At 54.2% G+C, this 26,847-nt stretch overlaps 1 protein-coding gene across 1 annotated transcript in view; it reads right to left on the bottom strand.

Moving 5' to 3' along the window:
• LOC140409644 (apolipoprotein L2-like) overlaps positions 1-26,847 on the bottom strand; it is a 306,256-nt gene that overhangs the window by 10,740 nt on the left and 268,669 nt on the right. The window contains exon 3 of the mRNA XM_072497980.1: positions 10,345-10,372. Coding sequence (XP_072354081.1) covers positions 10,345-10,372 — 28 coding nt within the window. The remainder of the gene's footprint in view (positions 1-10,344; positions 10,373-26,847) is intronic.

Below are 26,847 nucleotides of genomic sequence, written 5' to 3'. Positions count from 1 at the left end.
GTGCGGCCCGTGGGCGCCGCCACCTTGCCTGCCTCAGAACACGTGTGGACCGTGGGCGCCGCCATCTTGCCTGCCTCAGAACACGTGCGGCCCGTGGGCGCCGCCATCTTGCCTGCCTCAGAACACGTGTGGAACGTGGGCGCCGCCATCTTGCCTGCCTCAGAACACGTGTGGACCGTGGGAGCCGCCATCTTGCCTGCCTCAGAACACGTGCGGCCCGTGGGCGCCGCCACCTTGCCTGCCTCAGAACACGTGTGGACCGTGGGCGCCGCCATCTTCCCTGCCTCAGAACACGTGCGACCCGTGGGCGCCGCCATCTTGCCTGCCTCAGAACACGTGTGGACCGTGGGCGCCGCCACCTTGCCTGCCCAGGACACGTGTGGCCCGCGGGCGCCGCCATCTTGCCTGCCTCAGAACACGTGTGGCCCGTGGGCGCCGCCACCTTGCCTGCCTCAGGACACGTGCGGCCCGTGGGCGCCGCCATCTTGCCTGCCTCAGAACACGTGCGGCCCGTGGGCGCCGCCACCTTGCCTGCCTCAGAACACGTGCGGCCCGTGGGCGCCGCCACCTTGCCTGCCTCAGAACACGTGTGGACCGTGGGCGCCGCCATCTTGCCTGCCTCAGAACACGTGCGGCCCGTGGGCGCCGCCATCTTGCCTGCCTCAGAACACGTGTGGACCGTGGGCGCCGCCATCTTGCCTGCCTCAGAACACGTGAGGCCCGTGGGCGCCGCCACCTTGCCTGCCTCAGAACACGTGTGGACCGTGGGCGTCGCCATCTTGCCTGCCTCAGAACACGTGCGGCCCATGGGCGCCGCCATCTTGCCTGCCTCAGAACACGTGTGGACCGTGGGCGCCGCCATCTTGCCTGCCTCAGAACACGTTCGGCCCCTGGGCGCCGCCATCTTGCCTGCCTCAGAACACGTGTGGACCGTGGGCGCCGCCATCTTGCCTGCCTCAGAACACGTGCGGCCCGTGGGCGCCGCCACCTTGCCTGCCTCAGAACACGTGTGGCCCGTGGGCGCCGCCACCTTGCCTGCCTCAGGACACGTGTGGCCCGTGGGCGCCGCCATCTTGCCTGCCCCAGAACACGTGTGGCCCGTGGGCGCCGCCACCTTGCCTGCCTCAGAACACGTGTGGCCCGTGGGCGCCACCATCTTGCCTGCCTCAGAACACGTGCGGCCCGTGGGCGCCGCCACCTTGCCTGCCCCAGGACACGTGTGGCCCATGGGCACCGCCACCTTGCCTGCCTCAGAACACGTGCGGCCCGTGGGCGCCGCCACCTTGCCTGCCTCAGAACACGTGCGGTCCGTGGGCGCCGCCACCTTGCCTGCCTCAGAACACGTGCGGCCCGTGGGCGCCGCCACCTTGCCTGCCCCAGGACACGTGTGGCCCGTGGGCGCCGCCACCTTGCCTGCCCCAGGACACGTGTGGCCCGTGGGCGCCGCCACCTTGCCTGCCTCAGGACACGTGTGGCCCGTGGGCGCCGCCACCTTGCCTGCCTCACAACACGTGCGGCCCGTGGGCGCCGCCACCTTGCCAGCCTCAGGACATGTGTGGCCCGTGGGCGCCGCCACCTTGCCTGCCTCAGGACACGTGTGGCCCGTGGGCGCCGCCACCTTGCCTGCCTCAGAACACGTGTGGACCGTGGGCGTCGCCATCTTGCCTGCCTCACAACACGTGTGGCCCGTGGGCGCCACCACCTTCCCTGCCTCAGAACACGTGTGACCCGTGGGCGCCGCCATCTTGCCTGCCTCAGAACACGTGTGGACCGTGGGCGCCGCCACCTTGCCTGCCTCAGAACACGTGTGGCCCGTGGGCGCCGCCACCTTGCCTGCCTCAGAACACGTGTGGCCCGTGGGCGCCGCCACCTTGCCTGCCTCAGAACACGTGTGGCCCGTGGGCGCCGCCACCTTGCCTGCCTCAGAACACGTGCGGCCCGTGGGCGCCGCCACCTTGCCTGCCTCAGAACACGTGCAGCCCGTGGGCGCCGCCACCTTGCCTGCCCCAGAACACCTGCGGCCCGTGGGCGCCGCCACCTTGCCTGCCCCAGGACACGTGTGGCCCGTGGGCGCCGCCACCTTGCCTGCCTCAGAACACGTGCGGCCCGTGGGCGCTTCCACCTTGCCTGCCTCAGAACACGTGCGGCCCGTGGGCGCCGCCACCTTGCCTGCCCCAGGACACGTGTGGCCCGTGGGCGCCGCCACCTTGCCTGCCTCAGAACACGTGTGGTCTGTGGGCGCCGCCACCTTGCCTGCCTCAGAACACATGCGGCCCGTGGGCGCCGCCACCTTGCCTGCCCCAGGACACGTGTGGCCCGTGGGCGCCGCCACCTTGCCTGCCTCAGAACGCGTGCGGCCCGTGGGCGCCGCCACCTTGCCTGCCCCAGAACACGTGCAGTCTGTGGGCGCCGCCACCTTGCCTGCCTCAGAACGCGTGCGGCCCGTGGGCGCCGCCATCTTGCCTGCCTCAGGACACGTGCGGCCGGGGGGCGCCGCCACCTTGCCTGCCTCAGAACACGTGTGGCCCGTGGGCGCCGCCACCTTGCCTGCCTCAGAACACGTGTGGCCCGTGGGCGCCGCCACCTTGCCTGCCTCAGAACGCGTGCGGCCCGTGAGCGCCGCCACCTTGCCTGCCTCAGAACACGTGCGGCCCGTGGGCGCCGCCACCTTGCCTGCCTCAGAACACGTGTGGACCGTGGGCGCCGCCATCTTGCCTGCCTCAGAACACGTGCGGCCCGTGGGCGCCGCCATCTTGCCTGCCTCAGAACACGTGTGGACCGTGGGCGCCGCCATCTTGCCTGCCTCAGAACACGTGTGGCCCGTGGGCGCCGCCACCTTGCCTGCCTCAGAACACGTGTGGACCGTGGGCGTCGCCATCTTGCCTGCCTCAGAACACGTGCGGCCCATGGGCGCCGCCATCTTGCCTGCCTCAGAACACGTGTGGACCGTGGGCGCCGCCATCTTGCCTGCCTCAGAACACGTGCGGCCCGTGGGCGCCGCCATCTTGCCTGCCTCAGAACACGTGCGGCCCGTGGGCGCCGCCATCTTGCCTGCCTCAGAACACGTGTGGACCGTGGGCGCCGCCATCTTGCCTGCCTCAGAACACGTGCGGCCCGTGGGCGCCGCCACCTTGCCTGCCTCAGAACACGTGTGGACCGTGGGTGCCGCCATCTTGCCTGCCTCAGAACACGTGCGACCCGTGGGCGCCGCCATCTTGCCTGCCTCAGAACACGTGTGACCGTGGGCGCCGCCATCTTGCCTGCCCCAGGACACGTGCGGCCCGTGGGCGCCGCCATCTTGCCTGCCTCAGAACACGTGCGGCCCGTGGGCGCCGCCATCTTGCCTGCCCCAGGACATGTGTGCCCCGTGGGCGCCGCCATCATCCCTGCCCCAGGACACGTGCGGCCCGTGGGCGCCGCCATCTTGCCTGCCTCAGAACACGTGCGGCCCGTGGGCGCCGCCATCATGCCTGCCCCAGGACACGTGTGGCCCGTGGGCGCCGCCACCTTGCCTGCCCCAGGACACGTGTGGCCCGTGGGCGCCGCCACCTTGCCTGCCTCAGAACACGTGCGGCCCCTGGGCGCCGCCATCTTGCCTGCCTCAGAACACGTGCGGCCCCAGGGCGCCGCCATCTTGCCTGCCTCAGAACACGTGTGGCCCGTGGGCGCCGCCACCTTGCCTGCCATAGAACACGTGCGGCCCGTGGGCGCCGCCACCTTGCCTGCCCCAGGACACGTGTGGCCCGTGGGCGCCGCCATCTTGCCTGCCCCAGGACACGTGTGGCCCGCGGGCGCCGCCACCTTGCCTGCCATAGAACATGTGCGGCCCGTGGGCGCCGCCACCTTGCCTGCCCCAGGACACGTGTGGCCCGTGGGCGCCGCCATCTTGCCTGCCCAGGACACGTGCGGCACGTGGGCGCCGCCATCTTGCCTGCCTCAGAACACGTGTGGCCCGTGGGCGCCACCATCTTGCCTGCCTCAGGACACGTGCGGCCCGTGGGCACCGCCACCTTGCCTGCCTCAGAACACGTGCGGCCCGTGGGCGCCGCCACCTTGCCTGCCTCAGGACACGTGCGGTCCGTGGGCGCCGCCACCTTGCCTGCCCCAGGACACGTGCGGTCCGTGGCCGCCGCCACCTTGCCTGCCCCAGGACACGTGTGGCCCGTGGGCGCCGCCACCTTGCCTGCCTCAGGACACGTGTGGCCCGTGGGCGCCGCCACCTTGCCTGCCCCAGGACACGTGTGGCCCGTGGGCGCCGCCACCTTGCCTGCCCCAGGACACGTGTGGCCCGTGGGCGCCGCCACCTTGCCTGCCCCAGGACACGTGTGGCCCGTGGGCGCCGCCATCTTGCCTGCCTCAGAACACGTGCGGCCCGCGGGCGCCGCCACCTTGCCTGCCTCAGAACACGTGTGGCCCGTGGGCGCCGCCACCTTGCCTGCCTCAGGACACGTGTGGCCCGTGGGCGCCGCCATCTTGCCTGCCTCAGAACACGTGTGGCCCGTGGGCGCCGCCACCTTGCCTGCCTCACAACACGTGCGGCCCGTGGGCGCCGCCACCTTGCCTGCCTCAGAACACGTGTGGCCCGTGGGCGCCGCCATCTTGCCTGCCTCAGGACCCCAGCTCATCGGGCTGCTCATCGCCTGCCACCGCCGCCGACCAGCCGCATCTCGCCTCCATCGCGATCGACCAGTCCCGACCGCGTCGACGACAGTGAAGTTCGACGGGCACAAGATATCCTACCTTCTGGACTCCGGGAGCACTGAGAGCTTCATCCACCCCGATACGGTAAGGCGCTGCTCCCTCACGGTACACCCCATTAACCAGAAATTCTCCCTGGCCTCCGGATCCCATTCCGTGGTGATCCGGGGGTACTGCACCGCCACCCTCACCATCCAGGGTGTAGAGTTCAGCGGCTTCTGCCTCTACGTCCTCCCCGACCTCTGCGCTGCCTTGCTACTCGGCCTGGACTTCCAGTGCAACCTCCAGAGCCTAACCCTGAAATTTGGCGGGACCGTACCACCCCTTACTGTCTGCGGTCTCACGACCCTGAAGGTCAACCCACCTTTTCTGTTTGCAAACCTCACCCCGGATTGCAAACCCGTCGCCACCAGGAGCAGATGGTACAGCGCCCAGGACAGGACCTTCATCAGGTCCGAGGTCCAGCGTTGCTTCAGGAGGGAGTCATCGAGGCCAGAAACAGCCCCTGGAGAGCCCAAGTGGTAGTTGTGAAAACTAGGGAGAAAAACAGGATGGTCGTTGACTACAGTCGGACCATCAATCGGTACACGCAGCTCGACGCGTACCCCCTCCCACGCATATCTGATATGGTCAATCAGATTGCGCAGTACTGGGTCTCCTCGACAGTGGACCTAAAATCTGCCTACCACCAGCTCCCCATTCGTAAGGCGGACCGACAGTACACGGCATTCGAAGCAGACGGCCGCCTTTACTATTTCCTTAGGGTTCCCTTTGGCGTCACTAACGGGGTCTCGGTCTTCCAGCGGGAGATGGACCGAATGGTTGATCGGTACGGACTGCGGGCCATCTTCCCGTACCTGGATAACGTCACCATCTGCGGCCACGACCAGCAGGACCACGACGCTAACCGTTCCAAATTCCTCCACACCGCCACACTCTTCAACCTAACCTACAACAAGGAGAAGTGTGTGTTCAGCACGAACCGATTAGCCATCCTCGGCTATGTGGTTCAGACCGGAGTTCTAAGGCCCGACACCGATCGCATGAAACACCCCCTTCCCCACTGCCCCAAGGCCCTCAAATGATACCTGGGCTTCTTCTCGTACTAAGCCCAGTGGGTCCCTAACTATGCGGACAAGGCCCGCCCACTCATTCACTCCACAGTTTCCCCCCTGACGGCCAAGGCTCACCAGGCCTTCAACCGTATCAAGGCCGACATCGCCAAGGCCGCGATGCACGCGGTCGACGAGACGCTCCCCTTCCAAGTTGAGAGCGATGCATCAGACGCGCTCTAGCCGCCACCCTCAACCAGGCTGGCAGACCCGTGGCATTCTTTTCCCGCACCCTCCATGACTCCGAAATTTGGCACACCTCCGTCGAAAAGGAGGCCCAGGCTATCGTTGAAGCTATGCGGCATTGAAGGCATTACCTGGCCGGCACAAGATTCACTCTCCTCACTGACCAACGGTCAGTTGCCTTCATGTTCAACCACACACAGCGGGGTAAGATCAAAAATGAATGAAAATCTGCGACTAACGACACTCCCCATGAACGTCTCCTTGCCTGCCCCAGGAAGTCCACCTCCGGGGTTTTGCTCCCAACGTGGCTGGCAGCTCTAGGACCTGTCCCCCTCCGCAAGCACGTGCGGCTACACAAGGCGGACGCATTGATTGAGAGGGTACAGCTACTTCACGCGCGAACCCACAGTACGCCTACGTAGCGTATCCCGACGGCCGCCAAGACACAGTCTCCCTCAGGGACCTGGCACCAGCTGGGTCCCCCCCCCCCTTTCTGCCCCGGCGCCACCCTCCCTCCCCCCAGCGCACCCCACTACAGCCCCCGCTCCAGGACGATCCGTCCTCCCCTTGGTCCCACCCGGGATTGAAGACGAGGTCGACACGCTCTCGGAGTCACCGACGACCAAACCGACACCGAAATCGCCACCAGAACTGCAGCGCTCGCAGCGACGGGTCAAGGCGCCCGGTCGTCTGAATTTGTAAACGTTTCCTTAAAATGTTAACCATGATGTGGAGATGCCAGCGTTGGACTGGGGTGAGCACAGTACGAAGTCTTACAACACCAGGTTAAAGTCCAACAGGTTTGTTTCGATGTCACTAGCTTTCGGAGCGCTGCTCCTTCCTCAGGTGAATGAAGAGGTCTGTTCCAGAAACACATATATAGACAAATTCAAAGATGCCAAACAATGCTTGGAATGCGACCATTAGCAGGTGATTAAATCTTTACAGATCCAGAGATGGGGTAACCCCAGGTTAAAGAGGTGTGAATTGTATCAAGCCAGGACAGTTGGTAGGATTTCGCAGGCCAGATGGTGGGGGATGAATGTAATGCGACATGAATCCCAGGTCCCGGTTGAGGCCGCACTCATGTGTGCGGAACTTGGCTATAAGTTTCTGCTCGGCGATTCTGCGTTGTCGCGAGTCCTGAAGGCCGCCTTGGAGAACGCTTACCCGGAGATCAGAAGCTGAATGCCCTTGACTGCTGAAGTGTTCCCCGACTGGAAGGGAACATTCCTGCCTGGTGATTGTTGCGCGATGTCCGTTCATTCGTTGTCGCAGCGTCTGCATGGTCTCGCCAATGTACCACGCTTCGGGACATCCTTTCCTGCAGTGTATGAGGTAGACAGCGTTGGCCGAGTCGCACGAGTACGTACCGCGTACCTGGTGGGTGGTGTTCTCACGTGTAATACTGGTATCCATGTCGATGATCTGGCACGTCTTGCAGAGATTGCCATGACAGGGTTGTGTGGTGTCGTGGTCACTGTTCTGAAGACTGGGTAGTTTGCTGCAAACAATGGTTCGTTTGAGGTTGCGCGGTTGTTTGAAGGCAAGTAGTGGGGGTGTGGGGATGACCTTGGCAAGATGTTCATCGTCATCAATGACGTGTTGAAGGCTGTGAAGAAGATGACGTAGTTTCTCCGCTCCGGGGAAGTACTGGACGACGAAGGGTATTCTGTCGGTTGTGTTCCATGTTTGTCTTCTGAGGAGGTCGGTGCGGTTTTTCGCTGTGGCGCGTTGGAACTGTCGATCGATGAGTCGAGTGCCATATCCCGTTCGTACGAGGGCATCTTTCAACGTCTGTAGATGTCTGTTACGCTCCTCCTCGTCTGAGCAGATCCTGTGTATACGGAGCGCTTGTCCATAGGGGATGGCTTCTTTAATGTGTTTAGGGTGGAAGCTGGAGAAGTGGAGCATCATGAGGTTATCCGTGGGTTTGCGGTAAAGCGAAGTGCTGAGGTGACCGTCCTTGATGGAGACGAGTGTGTCCAAGAATGCAACTGATTTTGGAGAGTAGTCCATGGTGAGTCTGATGGTTGGATGGAACTTATTAATGTCATCGTGTAGTCGTTTCAGTGATTCTTCGCCGTGGGTCCAAAGGAAAAAAATGTCATCGATGTATCTGGTGTATAATGTCGGTTGAAGGTCCTTTGCGGTGAGTAGGTCCTGTTCAAACTTGTGCATGAAGATGTTGGCGTATTGAGGTGCGAATTTGGTCCCCATGGCTGTTCCGTGCGTCTGGATGAAGAACTTGTTGTCGAAGGTGAAGACGTTGTGATCCAGAATGAAGCGGATGAGTTGCAGAATTGCGTCTGGAGATTGGCAGTTGTCGGTGTTGAGTACTGAGGCTGTTGCAGCAATGCCGTCGTCATGGGGGATGCTGGTGTAGAGTGCCGAGACGTCCATTGTGACGAGGAATGTTCCTGGTTCAACTGCTCCATGGGTGCTGAGTTTCTGTAGGAAGTCCGTCGTGTCACGACAGAAGCTGGGTGTACCTTGTACGATGGGTTTCAAGATGCCCTCGATGTAGCCAGAGAGAGTCGCACACAGGGTCCCATTGCCTGAAACGATAGGGCGGCCTGGTGTGTTGGCCTTATGTATTTTTGGGAGGCAGTAGAGATCTCCAATGCGGGGAGTACGTGGGATGAGAGCACGTAGGGTGCTCTGAATATCTGGATCCAAGGTCTTGATCAGTCTGTTAAGTTGGCGGATGTGTTCCTTGGTCGGATCTGCGGGTAACTGTCTGTAGTGTAACAGACATCTGGAGCGTAACAGACATCTACAGACGTTGAAAGATGCCCTCGTACGAACGGGATATGGCACTCGACTCATCGATCGACAGTTCCAACGCGCCACAGCGAAAAACCGCACCGACCTCCTCAGAAGACAAACATGGGACACAACCGACAGAATACCCTTCGTCGTCCAGTACTTCGCCGGAGCGGAGAAACTACGTCATCTTCTTCACAGCCTTCAACACGTCATTGATGACGATGAACATCTTGCCAAGGTCATCCCCACACCCCCACTACTTGCCTTCAAACAACCACGCAACCTCAAACGAACCATTGTTTGCAGCAAACTACCCAGTCTTCAGAACAGTGACCACGACACCACACAACCCTGCCATGGCAATCTCTGCAAGACATGCCAGATCATCGACATGGATACCACCATTACACGTGAGAACACCACCCACCAGGTACGCGGTACGTACTCGTGCGACTCGGCCAACGTTGTCTACCTCATACGCTGCAGGAAAGGATGTCCCGAAGCGTGGTACATTGGCGAGACCATGCAGACGCTGCAACAACGAATGAACGGACATCGCGCAACAATCACCAGGCAGGAATGTTCCCTTCCAGTCGGGGAACACTTCAGCAGTCAAGGGCATTCAGCCTCTGATCTCCGGGTAAGCGTTCTCCAAGGCGGCCTTCAGGACGCGCAACAACGCAGAATCGCCGAGCAGAAACTTATAGCCAAGTTCCGCACACATGAGTGCTGCCTCAACCGGGACCTGGGATTCATGTCGCATTACATTCATCCCCCACCATCTGGCCTGCGAAATCCTACCAACTGTCCTGGCTTGATACAATTCACACCTCTTTAACCTGGGGTTACCCCATCTCTGGATCTGTAAAGATTTAATCCCCTGCTAATGCTCGCATTCCAAGCATTGTTTGGCATCTTTGAATTTGTCTATATATGTGTTTCTGGAACATACCTCTTCATTCACCTGAGGAAGGAGCAGCGCTCCGAAAGCTAGTGACATCGAAACAAACCTGTTGGACTTTAACCTGGTGTTAAAATGTTAAACACCTGACTGTAAATAGTTTTCCACCACCCCCGCTGGACTCTTTTTTAACAGGGGATGAATGTGGTAGTCAGCACTGTTGTATTGTATGTACCGCATACGAGGGGTATTACGGTAAGGCCCCTGTACTATAGGTACGAGGGTAGATCCCTGCCTGCTGGCTCCGCCCAGTAGGCGGAGTATAAATGTGTGTGCTCTCTGAGCTGCAGCCATTTCGGCAGCAGCTGTAGGAGGCCACACATCTCTGTGTAATAAAGCCTCGATTACTCTCTACTCTCGTCTCGTCGTAATTGATAGTGCATCAGCATTGTTCAAAATTGACTAAATTAACCCTCACCAAGTTGTGTTACAAATGGTCAGTGGCGATGTACTGTCCTCCCTGAGCTGCAGGCAAAGAGTGAATCTATTGTCTGGGTTAACTTGGAGGCAGGAGCGAGTTTAGAAAGAATGGCTTGGGTAGCATGCTAATTGAGGCAGAATGTTTTACTCAAAATTTGGATCACTCAGCAGCTACTATATAAATATGTCAGTACCTACCATAGCTCATCTGGAATGGGCTCACCAACTGTGAAAGGAATCAGATAAATATTAACACATCTTAACAATATCACATCCCCCCCCGCCGAGCTCCCTATTAATAGGATATACTAGCCTTTCCATGGAGCTCGCGACAGAATTACGGCATTAATCTGCTGGAACAGACTAGCAGCTACAGAGACAGTGCCCAAAATATGTTCGATCACAGATCATAGAATTTACAGTGCAGAAGGAGGCCATTCGGCCCATCGAGTCTGCACCAGCTCTTGGAAAGAGCACCCTACTTAAGTCCCACACCTCCACCCTATCCCCGTAACCCAGCAACCCCATCTAACCTAAGGGCAATTTGTCATGGCCAATCCACCTAACCTGCACATCTTTGGACTGTGGGAGGAAACCGGAGCACCCGGAGGAAACCCACGCACACACGGGGAACCTTGGTTTCTTGGACCCGGAATCCTGTTTATTTTACGGGCCCAGACAACTTGCTGGTACTGACGTTGAGATCAGTCAGTTCAAAAAAGACTTGCATTTATGTCGCGTTTTCACAACTACTTGCCGTCTCAAAGCACTTTATAGCCAATTAAATACTTTTTGAAAAGTAGTAACCGTTGTTAAGTGCAGGAAACACAGCAGATATTTCTCGCCCAGCCAACTCCCACACGCAGTAATGTGATATTGACCAGGAAAAATATCGGCCAGGACACCAGGGGTGACACCAAAATAAAAGTCAAATACTGCTGATGCTGGAGACCTGACACAAAAACAGAAACTGCTGGGAAAACTCAGCAGGTCTGGCAGCATCTGTGGAGAGGGAAACAGAGTTAACGTTATTTAACTCTGTTTCCCTCTCTACAGATGCTGCCTGACCTGCTGAGCTTTCCCAGCAGTTTCTGATTTTACACCAGGGATAACTTCCCTGGCTCGCCCAGTGCCAGGGGATTTTTCAGATCCACCTGAGCAGGGAGGTAGGCCTCAATTTAACAGCTCACCCAAATGGGACAGCGCCCCGGAAGTGCAGCACTCCCTCGGTACTGCAGTGTGAACCTTAATTTTTGTGCTTGAACCCAGAACCTTGGACGGGATTCTCCGACCCCCCCCCCCCGCCGGGTCGGAGAATCGCCGGGGGCTGGCGTGAATCCCGCCCCCGTCCGTTGCCGAGTTCTCCGGCACCGGATATTCGGCGGGGGCGGGAATCGCGCCGGTTGGCGCCCCTCCCCCCCCCGGCGATTCTCCGGCCCGTGATGGGCCGAAGTCCCGCCGCTGTCAACCCACGCCAGCTGGCGTGGATTGAACCATCTTTGGGACGGCGGCGCGGGCGGGCTCCGGGGTCCTGGGGGGGGGCGCGGGGCGATCTGGCCCCGGGGGGTGCCCCCACGGTGGCCCAGCCCGCAATCGGGGCCCACCGATCCGCGGGCGGGCCTGTGTCGTGGGGGCACTCTTTTCCTTCCGCCTTCGCCACGGTCTCCACCATGGCGGAGGCGGAAGAGACTCCCTCCACTGCGCATGCGCGGGGATGCCGTGAGCGGCCGCTGACGCTCCCGCGCATGCGCCGCCCAGCAAAGTCAGTTTTGCGCCAGCTGGCGGGGCACCAAAGGCCTTTCCCGCCAGCTGGCGGGGTGAAAATCAGTCCGGCGCGGGCCTAGCCCCTCAAGGTGAGGGCTCGGCTGCTCAAGAGACTTCCGCACCTTTGGGGCGGCGCGATGCCGGACTGATTGGCAACGTTTTTGGCGCCGGTCGGCGGACATCGCGCCGATATCGGAGAAGCCCGCCCCGTATGACTCAAAGGGGAGTGTGTTACTTGTGCTGAAATATCTATGCTGACCTGAGGTATTACTGTCTTTTCAATGAGACACAAACCCGAGACCCTGTCTGCTCTTCCAAGTGCGCCTGAAAGACCCATTGGCACTTTTTAAAATTGCAAAATGAAATAAAGGTAATAATTTTGAAGGGGGTTCAGGAACAGAGGGACCTCCATATATGCGGACAAATTGCTGAAGGTGGCAAGATAGATCGGAAATAACAGTTAATAAGGTGTAAAGCAACCTGAGCTTTCTAAATCGAGAAATACAAAACGGGGTTAAGTTGAACCTTTTTATAAAGCACTGTTTCAGCCTCATTGAGTTCAGTTCCCCGCACCACACTTCCAGAAGGACGTGAATTGGAAAGAATGCTGGAAAGGTTTACGAGGTGTGAAAGACTCCTGTCACGAGGAGAAACTAGCAAAGCCGTGGCTGCTGCCTTGAGAGAACGTACGGAGGAGCTAAAAGTCATGAGGGACCTGCCCGAGGTGGATTGGGAGGAACTGTTCCCATTGGCGGCTGCATTGAGGAGCAGAGGTCCCAGAGTTAGGGTGATGGACGGAAGAAGCAAAGGGAGCGTGGCAACCAGTGTTTGGGACCTCGAATGCGCTCCATGAGGTGAAAAGAGATTGGAACTCCATGGCTTTCGAAAGGAATTGGCCGGTTAGCTGAAGCAGGGCTGTGGGGAAAAGGTGGGAGAGTGGGACGAGCTGAGCGGCTCTGTCTGAGGGACGCCAATCGCGTGACTGACCACAAAGGAGATTCACGTCGGCCAAATGGGCTGCATGACCTCCTTCGTGCTGTCAGCATTTTATGTTTCTGAGGCCAGGGAGTTATCCCTAGTGTCCAGGCCAACATGTCACAGGCAGCTGGGATCGAGGATGACTTGTTTCTGCTCCGACAAGTCCAGTGCTCAGTTTGCAGACTCCATGCGGGCCAGGTGGTGCTTGGCGGGTAGGTAGACGGGTTGTTTGGAGGTTTGTGCGCGGTCTCTGACACCTCGTCTCTCTCTCTCTCTGTTTTCCTGACAAGGCCTCTCGATAACCCTGACGTCTTCCTGAATGAACCCTCGTTTTGCTCAGCAATGGCTCCCACCGGCGACATTGCCATCCGTGCTGAGACCACTAACGTTTAGCGATTTGAATTCCCACTGACCCACTTAAAGGAATTGCGCGACAGGATTTCAGGCTTTAAGGCTTTTACTGCAACAAACAAACTAAAGATTACTTGGTGAGGAACTAATACTCGGTAGAACAGGTATTCCTTATTAGTTTCAGAAATCCCCAGGCCGTATTTACATGTTACTCTGCGCTCTTTGCAGACTCTGGGTTTTACAGGAACCAGTCAAAAGGCAGGATTTGCTTGTCGTGGTTCCCACACAGTGAGCTCCCCACCTACCTCGGCGTCGGGGTGAGGCCCTGGGAATTCTGTTTTATTCATTCGTGACATGTGGGAGTCACTGGCTAGGCCAGTATTTATTGCCCATCCCTAGTTGCCCTTCGGAAGGTGGCGGTGAGCTGCCTTCTTGAGCCGCTGCAGTCCCTGTGGTGTAGGTACACCCACTGTGCTGTTAGGGAGGGAGTTTCAGGATGTTGCCCCAGCGACAGTGAAGGAACGGCAATATATTTCCAAGTCAGGGTGGTGAGTGACTTGGAGGGGAACCTCCAGGTGGTGACATTAATTAGTAGCAGGACAGGAAACCCGTCCACAGGCATGACAGGATGTGGTGGAGCCCGCCATCACTCTCCCTCCAGATTAAATGTCCTCCTCTACCCCCCCCCCCCCCACCCCAACCCCCAGCACCAAATTCGACACAGGCATAAGATCCCATGCCCCGTCTCTTTCTCTGGAACTCAGTCACTCTCCCAAAGTCAGTGAGTCAGTAACTCTGCACAAAACCAAGCCAGCTCCTCCTGCCTTAGTGTTCAGTTCTGAATATTGGCGCCAAGGTTTCAATATGACTTTACGCGAGTCTCCATCCACTCCCCATGGCAACAGATCCCATCTCTAAAGAGGGGACGGTCTCGTGCTCCATTTTCCCTTGAATTTAGAGAGTTTCAAACAGAACGGGCGAGACCTTCTGGCTGCTCCCGCCGGCAGGATCCTCTGTTCCCACCCAGGGCACACCCTCGACACGGGCTTTCCGGTGACCGGCGATGGCAATCTCATCGACAGTGGTGGGGCCAGAAGATCCCGCTGCCGAGAAACACGAGTAGGCCAGAGAATCTCGCCCAACGTATTAGAAAACCTCACACTTCTAACAGCAAGGATATTTGTCCACTTCTGGGATGCTTTGAGACCACCCCAAAAGTGTTTCCGTTGTTCTCCTACGTGTGTTAATCTACGTGTCGATTGGTCAAACCAGGTCGGTCAAGGTAGTCTTGAGGAAAAGTTTATAGAATGTATCTGCGATAGTTTCCTAGAACAGTATGTAATGGAACCTACGTGGGAACAAGCGGTCCTAGATCTGGTCCTGTGTAATGAGACAGGAATAATTAATGGTCTCATAGTTAGGGATCCTCTCGGAAGGAGCGATCACAATATGATGGATTTTAAAATACAGATGGAGGGTGAGAAGGGAAAGTCCAATGTCAGTATCTTGTGCTTAAACAAAGAAGGCTACAATGGGATGAGGGAGGAGTTGGCAAGGGAAGATTGGGAGCAAAGACTTTATGGTGGGACAATTGAGGAACAGTGGAGGACTTTTGAAGTGATTTTTCACAGGTGAGGACCTAAAAACGATCATTCTCGCTAAGGAGGTAGTGTTGGGCAAGCTAATGGGTCTATGGTAGACAAGTCTCCTGGCCCTGATGGAATGCATCCCAGAGTACTAAAAGAGTGGGGGGAAATAGCAAATGCGCTCGTGGTAATTTACCAAAATTCGCTGGACTCGGAGGTGGTTCCAGCAGATTGGAAAACAGCAAATGTGGACATCACTGTTTAAAAAAGGAGGTTGACAAAAGGCAGTTAACTATAGGTTGGTTAGATTAACTTCTGTAGTGGGGAAATTGCTTGAATTTATCATCAAGAAGAAAATAGCGAAACATCTGGATAGAAATTGTCCCATTGGGTAGACACAGCATGGGTTCATGAAAGGCTAATTTATTGGAATTCTTTGAGGACATTGTGAGCAGACTGGACAACAGCGTACCGGTATATATAGAGATGCACACAGAACCACTGGTGACTTACCGAGAATGATGCTTTATTGATTAAAATGTGGAAAGGTGACTTCCGGTCGCGGCGATGACCAGCTAAGCCGCACGTTTCGGCGGCTCCAGCTGAGACGGACCTTCGGGCTCTTTTAAGAGCCCCAACGGGTAATATTTTTGCGATGAAACCCGGTGTGGGGTGAAGCAACAGGGAGTCCCCCCCCCCCCCCCCCCCCCCTGTGGGAAAGAAAGAGATCGGCGGCGACGGCCAGATCACGGAGGATCCTCGAGGGCAGCGGCAGAGGAAAGAAAGGAACAAGGTGGCGTCGGAGGGAGCCCAGGCGACATGGGGACCCGACCAGGGTGAATTTTTAAGACGGTGTGTGGAGCTGCTTAAAAAGGAGGTGCTGGCCCCGATGCTACAGGCAATCGAGGGGCTTAAAGAGACACAAAAGGCCCAGGAGATAGAGCTCCGTGTGATGGAGCAGAAGGTAACGGACAACGAGGACGAGATCCTGGGCCTAGTGGTCAAAATGGAGACGCACGAGGCGCTCCATAAGAAGTGCACCGAAAGGACTGAAGTCCTGGAAAACAGATCACGGAGAAAGAACCTCCGGATCCTGGGTCTCCCCGAGGGAGTGGAAGGAGCGGACGGCGGGGCTTACGCGAGCACGATGCTACGCTCGCTAATGGGAGCTGAGGCCCCCTCGGGCCCCTTGGAAGTGGAAGGGGCCCATCGGGTCCCTGCGAGGAGACCAAAGGCTGGAGAACCACCTAGGGCGATGGTCGTGCGATTTCATCGCTTCAACGACAGAGAGGTGGTTCTGAGATGGGCCAAGAAGGTACGAAGTAGCAGATGGGAGAATGCGGTGATACGAGTGTACCAGGATTGGAGTGCGGAGGTGGCGAGAAGGAGGGCGAGTTTCAATCGAGCCAAGGAGGTGCTGCATAAGAAGAAAGTGAAGTTTTGGGATGTTGCAGCCGGCGCGATTGTGGGTCACGCACCAGGATAGACATTACTATTTTGAAACGTCGGAAGAAGCATGGACCTTCATTCAAAAAGAGAAACTGGACCAGAACTGAGGGACTGATGTTGGAGGGGAAACGACAATGCTGATGTATAGAGGTGTAAATTGGGGAGGGGGGGACACTAAGAAATGTGGGCGCCGGTGGGGGGGACAAAGAGACACAGGCGGGGGATGGGAATGGGGCTGTAGGGGGAGCTGCGCCATGGGGGGGCGGGATGGTTCTAGAAAGCACGGGGTTCCTTTTTCTTTTCCCAGGCCAGAGAGATGATGGCGGGAAGATAGGCACAAGGAGGATGGGAGTTCCTCACACGGGGGGTCAAGGAGAGAGCGGGAGAAGCCGGGGTCAGTTGAAGTCAGCTGACTTTCGGAAGCAATATGGGGGGAGTAACCATGCTAGATGGGGATCTAGTGGGGGGGAGGGGGGAGGGAGGGAGGGCGAGGGGGACAACTGGGTTGCTGCTGCTGAGATCGAAAGTGAGCTGGTAAGAGAAAAGGTGGCCGAGGCGGGAATACGCCGCCTGGGGGATGGGTGGGTGCGCGGGACCGGGACGTGGGACTGGCCCAGTGAGGGTGATGGCTAGTCGACAGGGGAGGGGGGCGGGCAGCCCCCCAGTCCGGCTGATCATGTGGAACGTGAGAGGCGTAAATGGACCGATTAAGAGGGCCCGAGTGTTCGCGCACTTAAAAGAACTGAAGGCAGACGTGGCCATGCTTCAAGAGATGCATCTGAAGGTGGCAGATCAGGTTAGGTTAAGGAAAGGATGGGTGGGACAGGTGTTCCACTCAGGGCTGGACGCAAAGAATAGAGGGGTGGCCATACTGGTGGGGAAACGGGTGTCGTTCGAAGTTAGGAACATTGTAGCAGACAGCGGGGGCAGATATGTGATAGTGAGTGGCAGACTGCAGGGAATGGAGGTCGTGCTGGTCAACGTATATGCCCCGAACTGGGATGATGCGGGATTTATGAAGCGGATGCTGGGACGTATCCCGGACCTGGAGGTAGGAAATTTGATAATGGGGGGGACTTCAACACCGTGCTGGACCCAGGGTTAGACAGATCTAGATCCAGGACGGAAGAAGGCCGGCAGCGGCCAAGGTGCTCAGGGGGTTTATGGACCAAATGGGGGGAGTGGATCCGTGGAGATTTGCTAGGCCGCTGGCCAAAGAGTTCTCCTTTTTCTCCCATGTCCATAAGGTATACTCCCGGATAGATTTCTTCGTTTTGGGAAGGTCACTGATTTCGAGGGTGGAAGGAACGGAGTACTCGGCCAGAGCTGTTTCAGACCATGCCCCACATTGGGTGGATCTGGAACTAGGAGAGGAGAGGGAACAGCGTCCACTCTGGCGACTGGATGTGGGATTATTGGCGGATGAGGGAGTCTGCGGAAGGGTGCGGGATGTATTGAAAGGTACCTGGAGGCCAATGATGATGGGGAGGTCCGAGTGGGGGTAGTATGGGAAGCGCTGAAGGTGGTGGTCAGGGAGAGTTGATCTCCATCAGGGCTCACAAGGGGAAAACAGAGGCCAAAGAGAGGGAAAGATTACTGGGGGAGATTTTGAGTGTGGCTAAAAAATATGTGGAGGCCCCGAACGAAGGACTATATAAGAAGAGGCGACGACTCCAGACGGAGTTCGACCTGCTGACTACAGGGAGGGAAGAGGCACAGTGGAGGAAGGCACAGGGGATGAGATATGAATATGGGGAAAAGGCGAGTCGCCTGTTGGCCTACCAGCTTCGTAAGAGGACAGCGGCGAGGGAAATAGGGGGAGTTAGGGATGAAACGGGAACCATGCTGCGGAGAGCAGGGAAGGTAAATGAGGTGTTCAAGACCTTTTATCAGAGGTTATATAGGTCCCAACCCCCGGAGGGAAAAGAGGGGATGCAGCAGTTTCTGGACCAACTCAGGTTCCCGAGGGTGGAGGAGCAGGAGGTGGCAGGCCTGGGGGCACCAATTGGGGTGAACAAGGTGACCAAAGGGCTGGGGAACATGCAGGCAGGGAAGGCCCCGGGACCTGACGGGTTCTCGGTGGAATTTTACAGGAAATACATGGACTTGTTAAAGGCCCCGCTGCTGGTAAGAACCTTTAACGAGGCCAGAGAAGGGGGGACCCTACCCCCAACAATGTCGGAGGCGACGATATCACTAATCCTGAAGCGAGATAAAGACCCGCTGCAATGCGGGTCATGTAGGCCTATCTCGCTCCTGAATGTGGACGCCAAGTTGTTGGCAAAAGTGCTGACAACGAGGATGGAGGATTGTGTCCCGGGGGTGGTGCACGAAGATCAGACAGGGTTCGTAAAGGGGAGACAATTGAATGTCAACGTGCGACGGCTATTGGGGGTGATAATGATGCCCCCAGCAGAGGGGGAGGCAGAGATAGTGGCGGCAATGGATGCAGAGAAGGCATTTGATAGGGTAGAGTGGGAGTATCTATGGGAGGTGCTGAGGAGGTTCGGGTTCGGGGACGGGTTTGTCAGCTGGGTTAAACTCCTCTATGGGGCCCCAATGGCAAGTGTAGTCACAGGTCGGCAAAGATTGGAGTATTTTCGACTACATTGGGGAACAAGACAGGGGTGCCCTCTGTCCCCATTACTGTTCGCGCTGGCAATTGAACCACTGGCCATAGCGCTGAGAGACACCAGGAAATGGAGAGGGGTGGTTAGAGGGGGAGAGTAACACCGAGTGTCACTCTACTCAGATGACCTACTGCTGTATGTGACGGATCCAGTGGGGGGGATGACAGAGGTTATGCAGATATTGAGGGAGTTTGGAGATTTCTCAGGATATAGGCTTAACATGGGAAAGAGTGAGCTTTTCGTAATGCACCCTGGGGACCAGAGTAGAGGGATAGATGGCCTACCGCTAAGGAGAGTGGAAAGAAACTTCCGATACCTGGGGATTCAGATAGCCAGGAGCTGGGGAACCTTACACAGACTCAATCTGACTCGGCTGGTGGAACAAATGGAAGAGGATTTCAAAAGGTGGGATATGCAGCCGCTGTCACTGGCGGGCAGAGTGCAGGCGATTAAGATGATGGTCCTCCCGAGGTTCTTATTTGTGTTTCAATGTCTCCCTATATTGATCACTAAGGCCTTTTTCAGGAAAATAGATAGGAGCATCATGAGCTTCGTGTGGGCCCCGAGGGTAAGGAGGGGGTTCCTGCAACGTAGCAGGGACAGAGGGGGACTGGCGTTGCCGAATTTGGGCGACTATTACTGGGCCGCCAATGTGGCGATGATCGAGGGAGAGGGGGCGGAGTGGAAAAGGCTGGAGATGGCGTCCTGTAAAGGAGCGAGCTTAAAAGCGCTGGTGACGGCGCCACTACCGCTCTCCCCGAAAAGGTTTACCACGAACCCAGTGGTGGCGGCAACACTAAGTATCTGGGGGCAATGGAGGCGACAGAGGGGTGTGTTGGGAACCTCGGTGTGGTCCCCAATCAGGAACAACCATAGGTTTGCCCCAGGGAGGTTGGACGGAGGGTTCCAGAGCTGGCACCGGGCAGGAATTAGGAGAGTGGGAGACTTATTTATAGATGGGACGTTTGCGAGCTTGGGAGCGCTAGAGGAAAAGTATGAGCTGCCTCCGGGGAACATCTTTAGGTATATGCAGCTGAGGGCGTTTACGAGACAGCAGGTGAGGGAATTTCCGCTGCTCCCGACACAGGGGATCCAGGATAGAGTGCTTTCGGGGGGGTGGGTCGGGGAGGGCAAAGTGTCCGAAATATACCGGGAGATGAGAGAAGAGGGGGAGGAACTAATAGAAGAGCTGAAAGGAAAATGGGAAGAAGAGCTCGGGGAGGAGATTGAGGAGGGTTTGTGGGCTGATGCCCTAAGTAGGGTAAATTCCTCTTCCTCGTGTGCCAGGCTTAGCCTGATCCAATTTAAGGTGCTACATAGAGCACATATAACGGGAGCGAGGTTGAGCAGGTTCTTCGGAGTGGAGGACAGGTGCGGGAGGTGCGGGGGAAGCCCGGCGAACCACACACATATGTTTTGGTCGTGTCCGGCACTGGAGGGAAGTGACGGGAGTGATCTCGAAGGTGGTGAAGGTCCGGGTCAGGCCAAGCTGGGGGGTTAGCTATATTTGGGGTAGCGGATGAGCCGGGAGTGCAGGAGGCGAAAGAGGCCGATATTGTGGCCTTTGCATCCCTGATAGCCCGGAGAAGGATTTCACTCATGTGGAAGGAAGCGAAACCCCCCGGCATGGAGGCCTGGATAAATGATATGGCGGGGTTCATAAAACTGGAGCGGATGAAGTTTGCGCTGAGAGGATCGGCTCAGGGGTTCACCAGGCGGTGGCAACCGTTCCTCGACTATCCAGCGGAACGTTAGGGGGAAAATAGATAGCCAGCAGCAGCAGCCCGGGGGGGGGGGGGGGGGGGGGGGGAGGGGGCGGGGGGTAAATTGTTTGTGTTCTAGATGGGGTGAAGGGGCAGGGGGGAGCACTATTTCGTGTTATTTTGTTAGTTCACTATTTTATTTAAACAATGTTATCTATCAGTTATCATGTTACCGTTTTTGTTGATTTGTAAGGGGGAAAAATTGTGTTTGAAAACTTTAATAAAATATATATATTTTTTTAAATGTGGAAAGATAACAAACAGAATACTATACAGACTAACTTACTATCTGAGTTTCGTGAACTCTCACAGAACTATCCTTAGTGCGACTGTCCTGTTGTACACCTTACTACCAACTGCCGAGAGTCTGATGTCACATGACAGCTGTCTGACGCCACCAGCTGGTTGGAGGTCGCACTACTAACTATATGCAATATTATTCACAGGCATATCACCACAGATGCCGCACAAAAGGCTGCTGCATAAGATAAAGGCGCATGGCGTTACAAGTAATGTATTAGCATGGGTGGAGGGCTGGTTAACTGGCAGGGAGCAAAGAGTGGGGATAAATGAATGTTTTTCTGGTTGCCGATCAGTGGCTAAAGTAAAATATTGGGGTTTCTGTCCAGTAGGGGCTGGTTTAGCACAGTGGGATAAACGGCTGTCTTGTAATGCAGAACAAGGCCAGCAGCGCGGGGTTCAATTCCCGTACCGGCCTCCCCGAACAGGCGCCGGAATGTGGCAACTCGGGGCTTTTCACAGTAACTTAATTGAAGCCTACTTGTGGCAATGAGCGATTATTATTATTAATAATGGGGTGTCTCAGGGATCAATTTTGGGACTGCAATTGTTTACAATTTACATAGATGACCTGGATTGGGGACGAAGTGAAATGTGTCAAAGTTTGTGTATGGCACAAAGATGAGTGGTAGAGCCAGGTTTGCAGAGGACACTGAAAGTCTGCAGAGGGATAGAGACAGTTTAAGTGAGTGGGAAAGGGCCTGGCAGATGGAGTACAATGTTGGTAAATGTGAGGTCATCTATTTTGGTCGGAATAACAGCAAAATGGACTATTATTTAAATGGCAGAAAATGGCAGCATGCTGCTGTGCAGAGGGACCTGGGTGTCCTTGTGCATGAATCGCAAAAAGTTGGTTTGCAGGTGCAGCGGGTAATTAAGAAGGCAAATGGGATTTTGTCCTTCATTGCTCGAGGGATGGAGTTTAAAAGCAGGGAGGTTATGTTGCAGCTGTATAGGGTGCTGGTGGGGCCACACCAGGAGTACTGTGTACAGTTTTGGTCGCCTTACTTAAGGAAGGATGTACTGGCACTGGAGTGGGTGCAGAGGAGATTCACTAGGTTGATTGCGGAGTTGAGAGGATTAGCTTATGAGGAGAGACTAAGTAGACTGGAACTATACTCATTTGAATTTTGAAGAATGAGAAGGGATCTTATAGAAACATATAGAATTATGAAGGGAACAGTTAAGATAGAAGCAGGCAGGTTGCTTCCACTGGGGGGTGAAACTAGAACTAGGGGACATAGCCTTAAAATAAGGGGGAGCAGATTTAGGACTGAGATTGACTGCTGCAATCATGTTTTAAAAGATTCTTAGGTTGAAAGAGAACAAAGCTTTTAGGAGCCAGAGGTGCAATTAGCCATAGTACAAGGTTTGGGCTAATGCAATTTTGTTTTGACTAAGGGGATTCCCTGGGGAGTTAATTAATTTTCAGTTTGGTGAGATGATGTCATTGTTGGGTGGAGCTAAGGCATCAGGCTTTTTGAGAAATAATTTTCAGTTCCGTTCTGTCCTGGACGAGGTCAGGTTTTGCTCTCCGCAGATCAGTTAAAGAGAGATTAACAGTTTTCAAAGCAGTGCAGACTTGTCTGAGGACAAGGGGAGCTGAAAGAAGCCAATTGAAACAGCTTTTGAAGATACAGCCAGAATTTGTGACAGAAGTCAGATGTTTTCCTCAAAGCAGTGTCAAGAGATCTCTCTTTCGCAAAGAATATCTCTGTAAAGCAAGTATTCCTCTGTGCCGTTGGCATTTAAGGTGGATTGGGAGCTGAGATGGTTTACTTTTTTGTTTGTTTAAGTGTGAACACAGATAGCAGTTGAGGGTATTGTATTCACTGTATTAAGTAGTATTGTTTTAGCGGTAATTGTAATTAATTTTTGGATGTGATGTTAAAGATATTTAATACTGAGTTAGTAATAAAGTTTGTTTTAATATACCATATCCCTATTTCTTCCTGCAATCACTCCTGGAGCAAGATATCCTTTCCCCACAGTCTTACACAATTAAAATAAAATATTGGGGTTTCTGCCCAGAACACCAGTCACCCATGGGGTCTGGTTTGGGATCGTATTCGGGTGCATTGTGGCAGCACCTACCATCTCTGTGGTGCCACTGCTGAGTAATGCAAGCTGCTGGTCTCTGATTGGCCAACAGCTCTTGACATGTGAGATGTCTACCCTATTTCCCTTGATCCCGGGGAAGGTCCATCACTGTCAGTTAAATGCTGTTGATCTAAAAGCAGGGAGTTCGTCCCAGTGCTCTGGCCAATATTTGTCCTTCAATCAACGTCACAAAAATTGATTGTCATCGCATTTCTATTTGCTTCAAGCAAATTGGCTGCCAAGTGTCCTGTTTGGGCTACAGTGGTGTTTGTGACTGTTGCCCTTTGCTGGTTGGTTTTCTGGCTCGATGAGGTTTCTCTTGCTCCAGAAGTGACTTTGAGATGGTCAGCATTTAGATTTTTCTTAAAACTATCTGTTTGGAATTAATTGCATCCAAGACGTCCTGATAAGTACATTGTTCTCGAGACAGTCTGGTGTGTGCCTTGCTCCCTTGGCGTCTGTTGGTCATCTGACCCTGATGTCATGCATACATCATCAACATTGATCTAATTAGCATAAATGTTAACCCTTTACTTTACATCTCCCATTCTCCCTTAATATAATCTCAAAACTGTTACATTATTTTGTTAAGCTAGTTACACTAGCAAAGTAAGCAAAGCCGCCATAATCCCAGATGACCACAGGCTGCTTTTCCCTTTGAGCGGGAGAGCTGACTATTGGTGGTTTAACTTGATGGTCACCACACCTCAGGCGAGGGGCAAGGTTGTAAAGGTTGTAAATTCATGAATAACTTCAGCCGGTACAGGAATTGAACCCACGCTGCTGGCCTCGCTCTGTGTCACACACTAGCTGTCCATCCAAGTGACCGCCTGTTAACCTGATGGACGGTTTACATTTTCCATCCAACACAACCCTGCCCCCCCCCCACCAAGTCACCTTCTGTCAACTGCCAGCAGTGTTCTCAGCTCTCATTAGGATGTGTGTGTTCTGCTATTGTGTATGTGTTCCTCTATTGTGTATGTGTTCCTCTATTGTGTATGTGTTCCTCTATTGGGCATGTGTTCCTTTATTGGGTATGTGTTCCTCTATTGTGTATGTGTTCCTCTATTGGGTATGTGTTTCTCTATTGGGTATGTGTTCCGATATCATGTATGTGTTCTGCTATATCTTGTGTATATGTTCCACTATTGTGTATGTGTTCCGCTATTGTGTATGTGTTCCGCTATTGTGTATGTGCTCCTCTATTGTGTATGTGTTCTGCTATTGTGTATGTGTTCCGCTAGTGTGTATGTGTTCTGCTATTGTGTATGTGTTCCTCTATTGTGTATGTGTTCTGTGTTTGTGTATGTGTTCTGCTATTGTGTGTGTGTTCTGCTATTGTGTGTGTGTTCTGCTATTGTGTATGTGTTCCGCTATTGTGTATGTGTTCCGCTATTGTGGATGTGCTCCTCTATTGTGCTGTGTTCTGCTATTGTGTATGTGTTCCTCTATTGTGTATGTGGTCTGCTATTGTGTATGTGTTCCTCTATTGTGTATTTGTTCCGCGATTGTGTATGTGTTCCGCTATTGTGTATGTGCTCCCCTATTGTGCATGTGTTCTGCTATTGTGTATGTGTTCCTCTATTGTGTATGTGGTCTGCTATTGTGTATGTGTTCCTCTATTGTGTATTTGTTCCGCGATTGTGTATGTGATCTGCTATTGTGTATGTGTTCCTCTATTGGGTATGTGTTCTGCTTTGTATATCTGTTCCTCTATTGTGTATGTGTTCCGCTATTGTGTATGTGTTCCTCTATTGTGTATGTGTTCTGCTATTGTATATCTGTTCCTCTATTGTGTATGTGTTCCGCTATTGTGTATGTATTCCGCTATTGTGTATGTGTTCGGCTATTGTGCATGTGTTCCTCTATTGTGTATGTGTTCCGCTATTGTGCATGTGTTCCGCTATTGTGTATGTGTTCCGCTATTGTGTGTGTGTTCTGCTATTGTGTATATGTTCTGCTATTGTGTATGTGTTCCGCTATTGTGTATGTGTTCCGCTATTGTGTCTGTGTTCCTCTATTGTGTATGTGTTCCGCTATTATGTATATGTTCCACTATTGTGTATGTGTTCCGCTATTGTGTGTGTGTTCCGCTATTGTTTGTGTGTTTCTCTATAGTGTATGTGTTCCGCTATTGTGTATGTGTTCCGCTATTGTGAAAGTGAAAGTGAAAATCGCTTATTGTCACAAGTAGGCTTCAAATGAAGTTACTGTGAAAAGCCCCTAGTCACCACATTCTGGCGCCTGTTCGGGGAGGCTGATACGTGTGTGTGTTCCGCTATTGTTTGTGTGTTCCTCTATTGTGTATGTGTTCCACTATTTATTGTGTATGTGTTCCACTATTGTATATGTGCTCCTCTATTGTGTATGTGTTCTGCTATTGTATATCTGTTCCTCTATTGTGTATGTGTTCCGCTATTGTGTATGTGTTCCTCTATTGTGTATGTGTTCTGCTATTGTATATCTGTTCCTCTATTGTGTATGTGTTCCGCTATTGTGTGTGTGTTCTGCTATCTTGTATGTGTTCCACTATTGTGTATGTGTTCCGCTATTGTGTATGTGTTCTGCTATTGTGCATGTGTTCCTCGATTGTTTATGTGTTCCGCTATTGTGTATGTGTTCCGCTATTGTGTGTGTGTTCTGCTATTGTGTTTGTGTTCTGCTATTGTGTATGTGTTCTGCTATTGCGTATATGTTCCGCTATTGTGTGTGTGTTCCTCTATTGTGTATGTGTTCTGCTATTGCGTGTGAGTTCTGCTATTGTGTATGTGTTCCTCTATTCTGTATGTGATCCGCTATTATGTATGTGTTCCATTATTGTGTATGTGTTCCGCTATTGTGTGTGTGTGCTCCGCTATTGCGTATGTGTTCCGCTATTGTGTGTGTGTTCTGCTATCTTGTATGTGTTCCACTATTGTGTGTGTGTTCCGCTATTGATATGTGTTCTGCTATTGTGCATGTGTTCCTCGATTGTTTATGTGTTCCGCTATTGTGTTTGTGTTCCGCTATTGTGTATGCGTTCTGCTATTGTGTGTGTGTTCTGCTATTGTGTTTGTGTTCTGCTATTCTGTATGTGTTCTGCTATTGCGTATGTGTTCCGCTATTGTGTATGTGTTCCGCTATTGTGTATGTGTTCCGCTATTGTGTGTGTGTTCCGCTATTGTCTGTGTGTTCCTCTATTGTGTGTGTGTTCCTCTATTGTGTATGTGTTCCGCTATTGTGTGTATGTTCCTCTATTGTGTATGTGTTCCTCTATTGTGTGTGTGTTCCTCTATTGTGTATGTGTTTCTCTATAGTGTGTGTGTTCCGCTATTGTGTATGTGTTCCGCTATTGTTTATGTGTTCCGCTTTTGTGTTTGTGTTCCTCTATTGTGTGTGTGTTTCTTTATAGTGTGTGTGTTCCGCTATTGTGTATGTGTTCTGCTATTGTGTATGTGTTTCTCTATTGTGTGTGTGTTCCTCTATTGTGTATGTGTTCTGCTATTGTGTATGTGTTTCTCTATTGTGTGTGTGTTCCTCTATTGTTTATGTGTTCCGCTTTTGTGTGTGTGTTCCGCTATTGTGTGTGTGTTCCTCTATTGTGTATGTGTTCTGCTATTGTGTATGTGTTTCTCTATTGTGTGTGTGTTCCTCTATTGTTTATGTGTTCCGCTATTGTGTGTGTGTTCCGCTATTGTGTGTGTGTTCCGCTATTGTGTGTGTGTTCCTCTATTGTGTGTGTGTTCCGCTATTGTGTATGTGTTTCTCTATTGTGGGTGTGTTCCTCTATTGTTTATGTGT

The sequence above is a fragment of the Scyliorhinus torazame genome, chromosome 3 (assembly GCF_047496885.1).
Source record: "Scyliorhinus torazame isolate Kashiwa2021f chromosome 3, sScyTor2.1, whole genome shotgun sequence".
Lineage (NCBI taxonomy): Eukaryota > Metazoa > Chordata > Chondrichthyes > Carcharhiniformes > Scyliorhinidae > Scyliorhinus > Scyliorhinus torazame.
The sequence above is the reverse complement of the archived record's forward strand: the minus strand, read 5'-3'. Positions and strand labels throughout refer to the sequence as shown.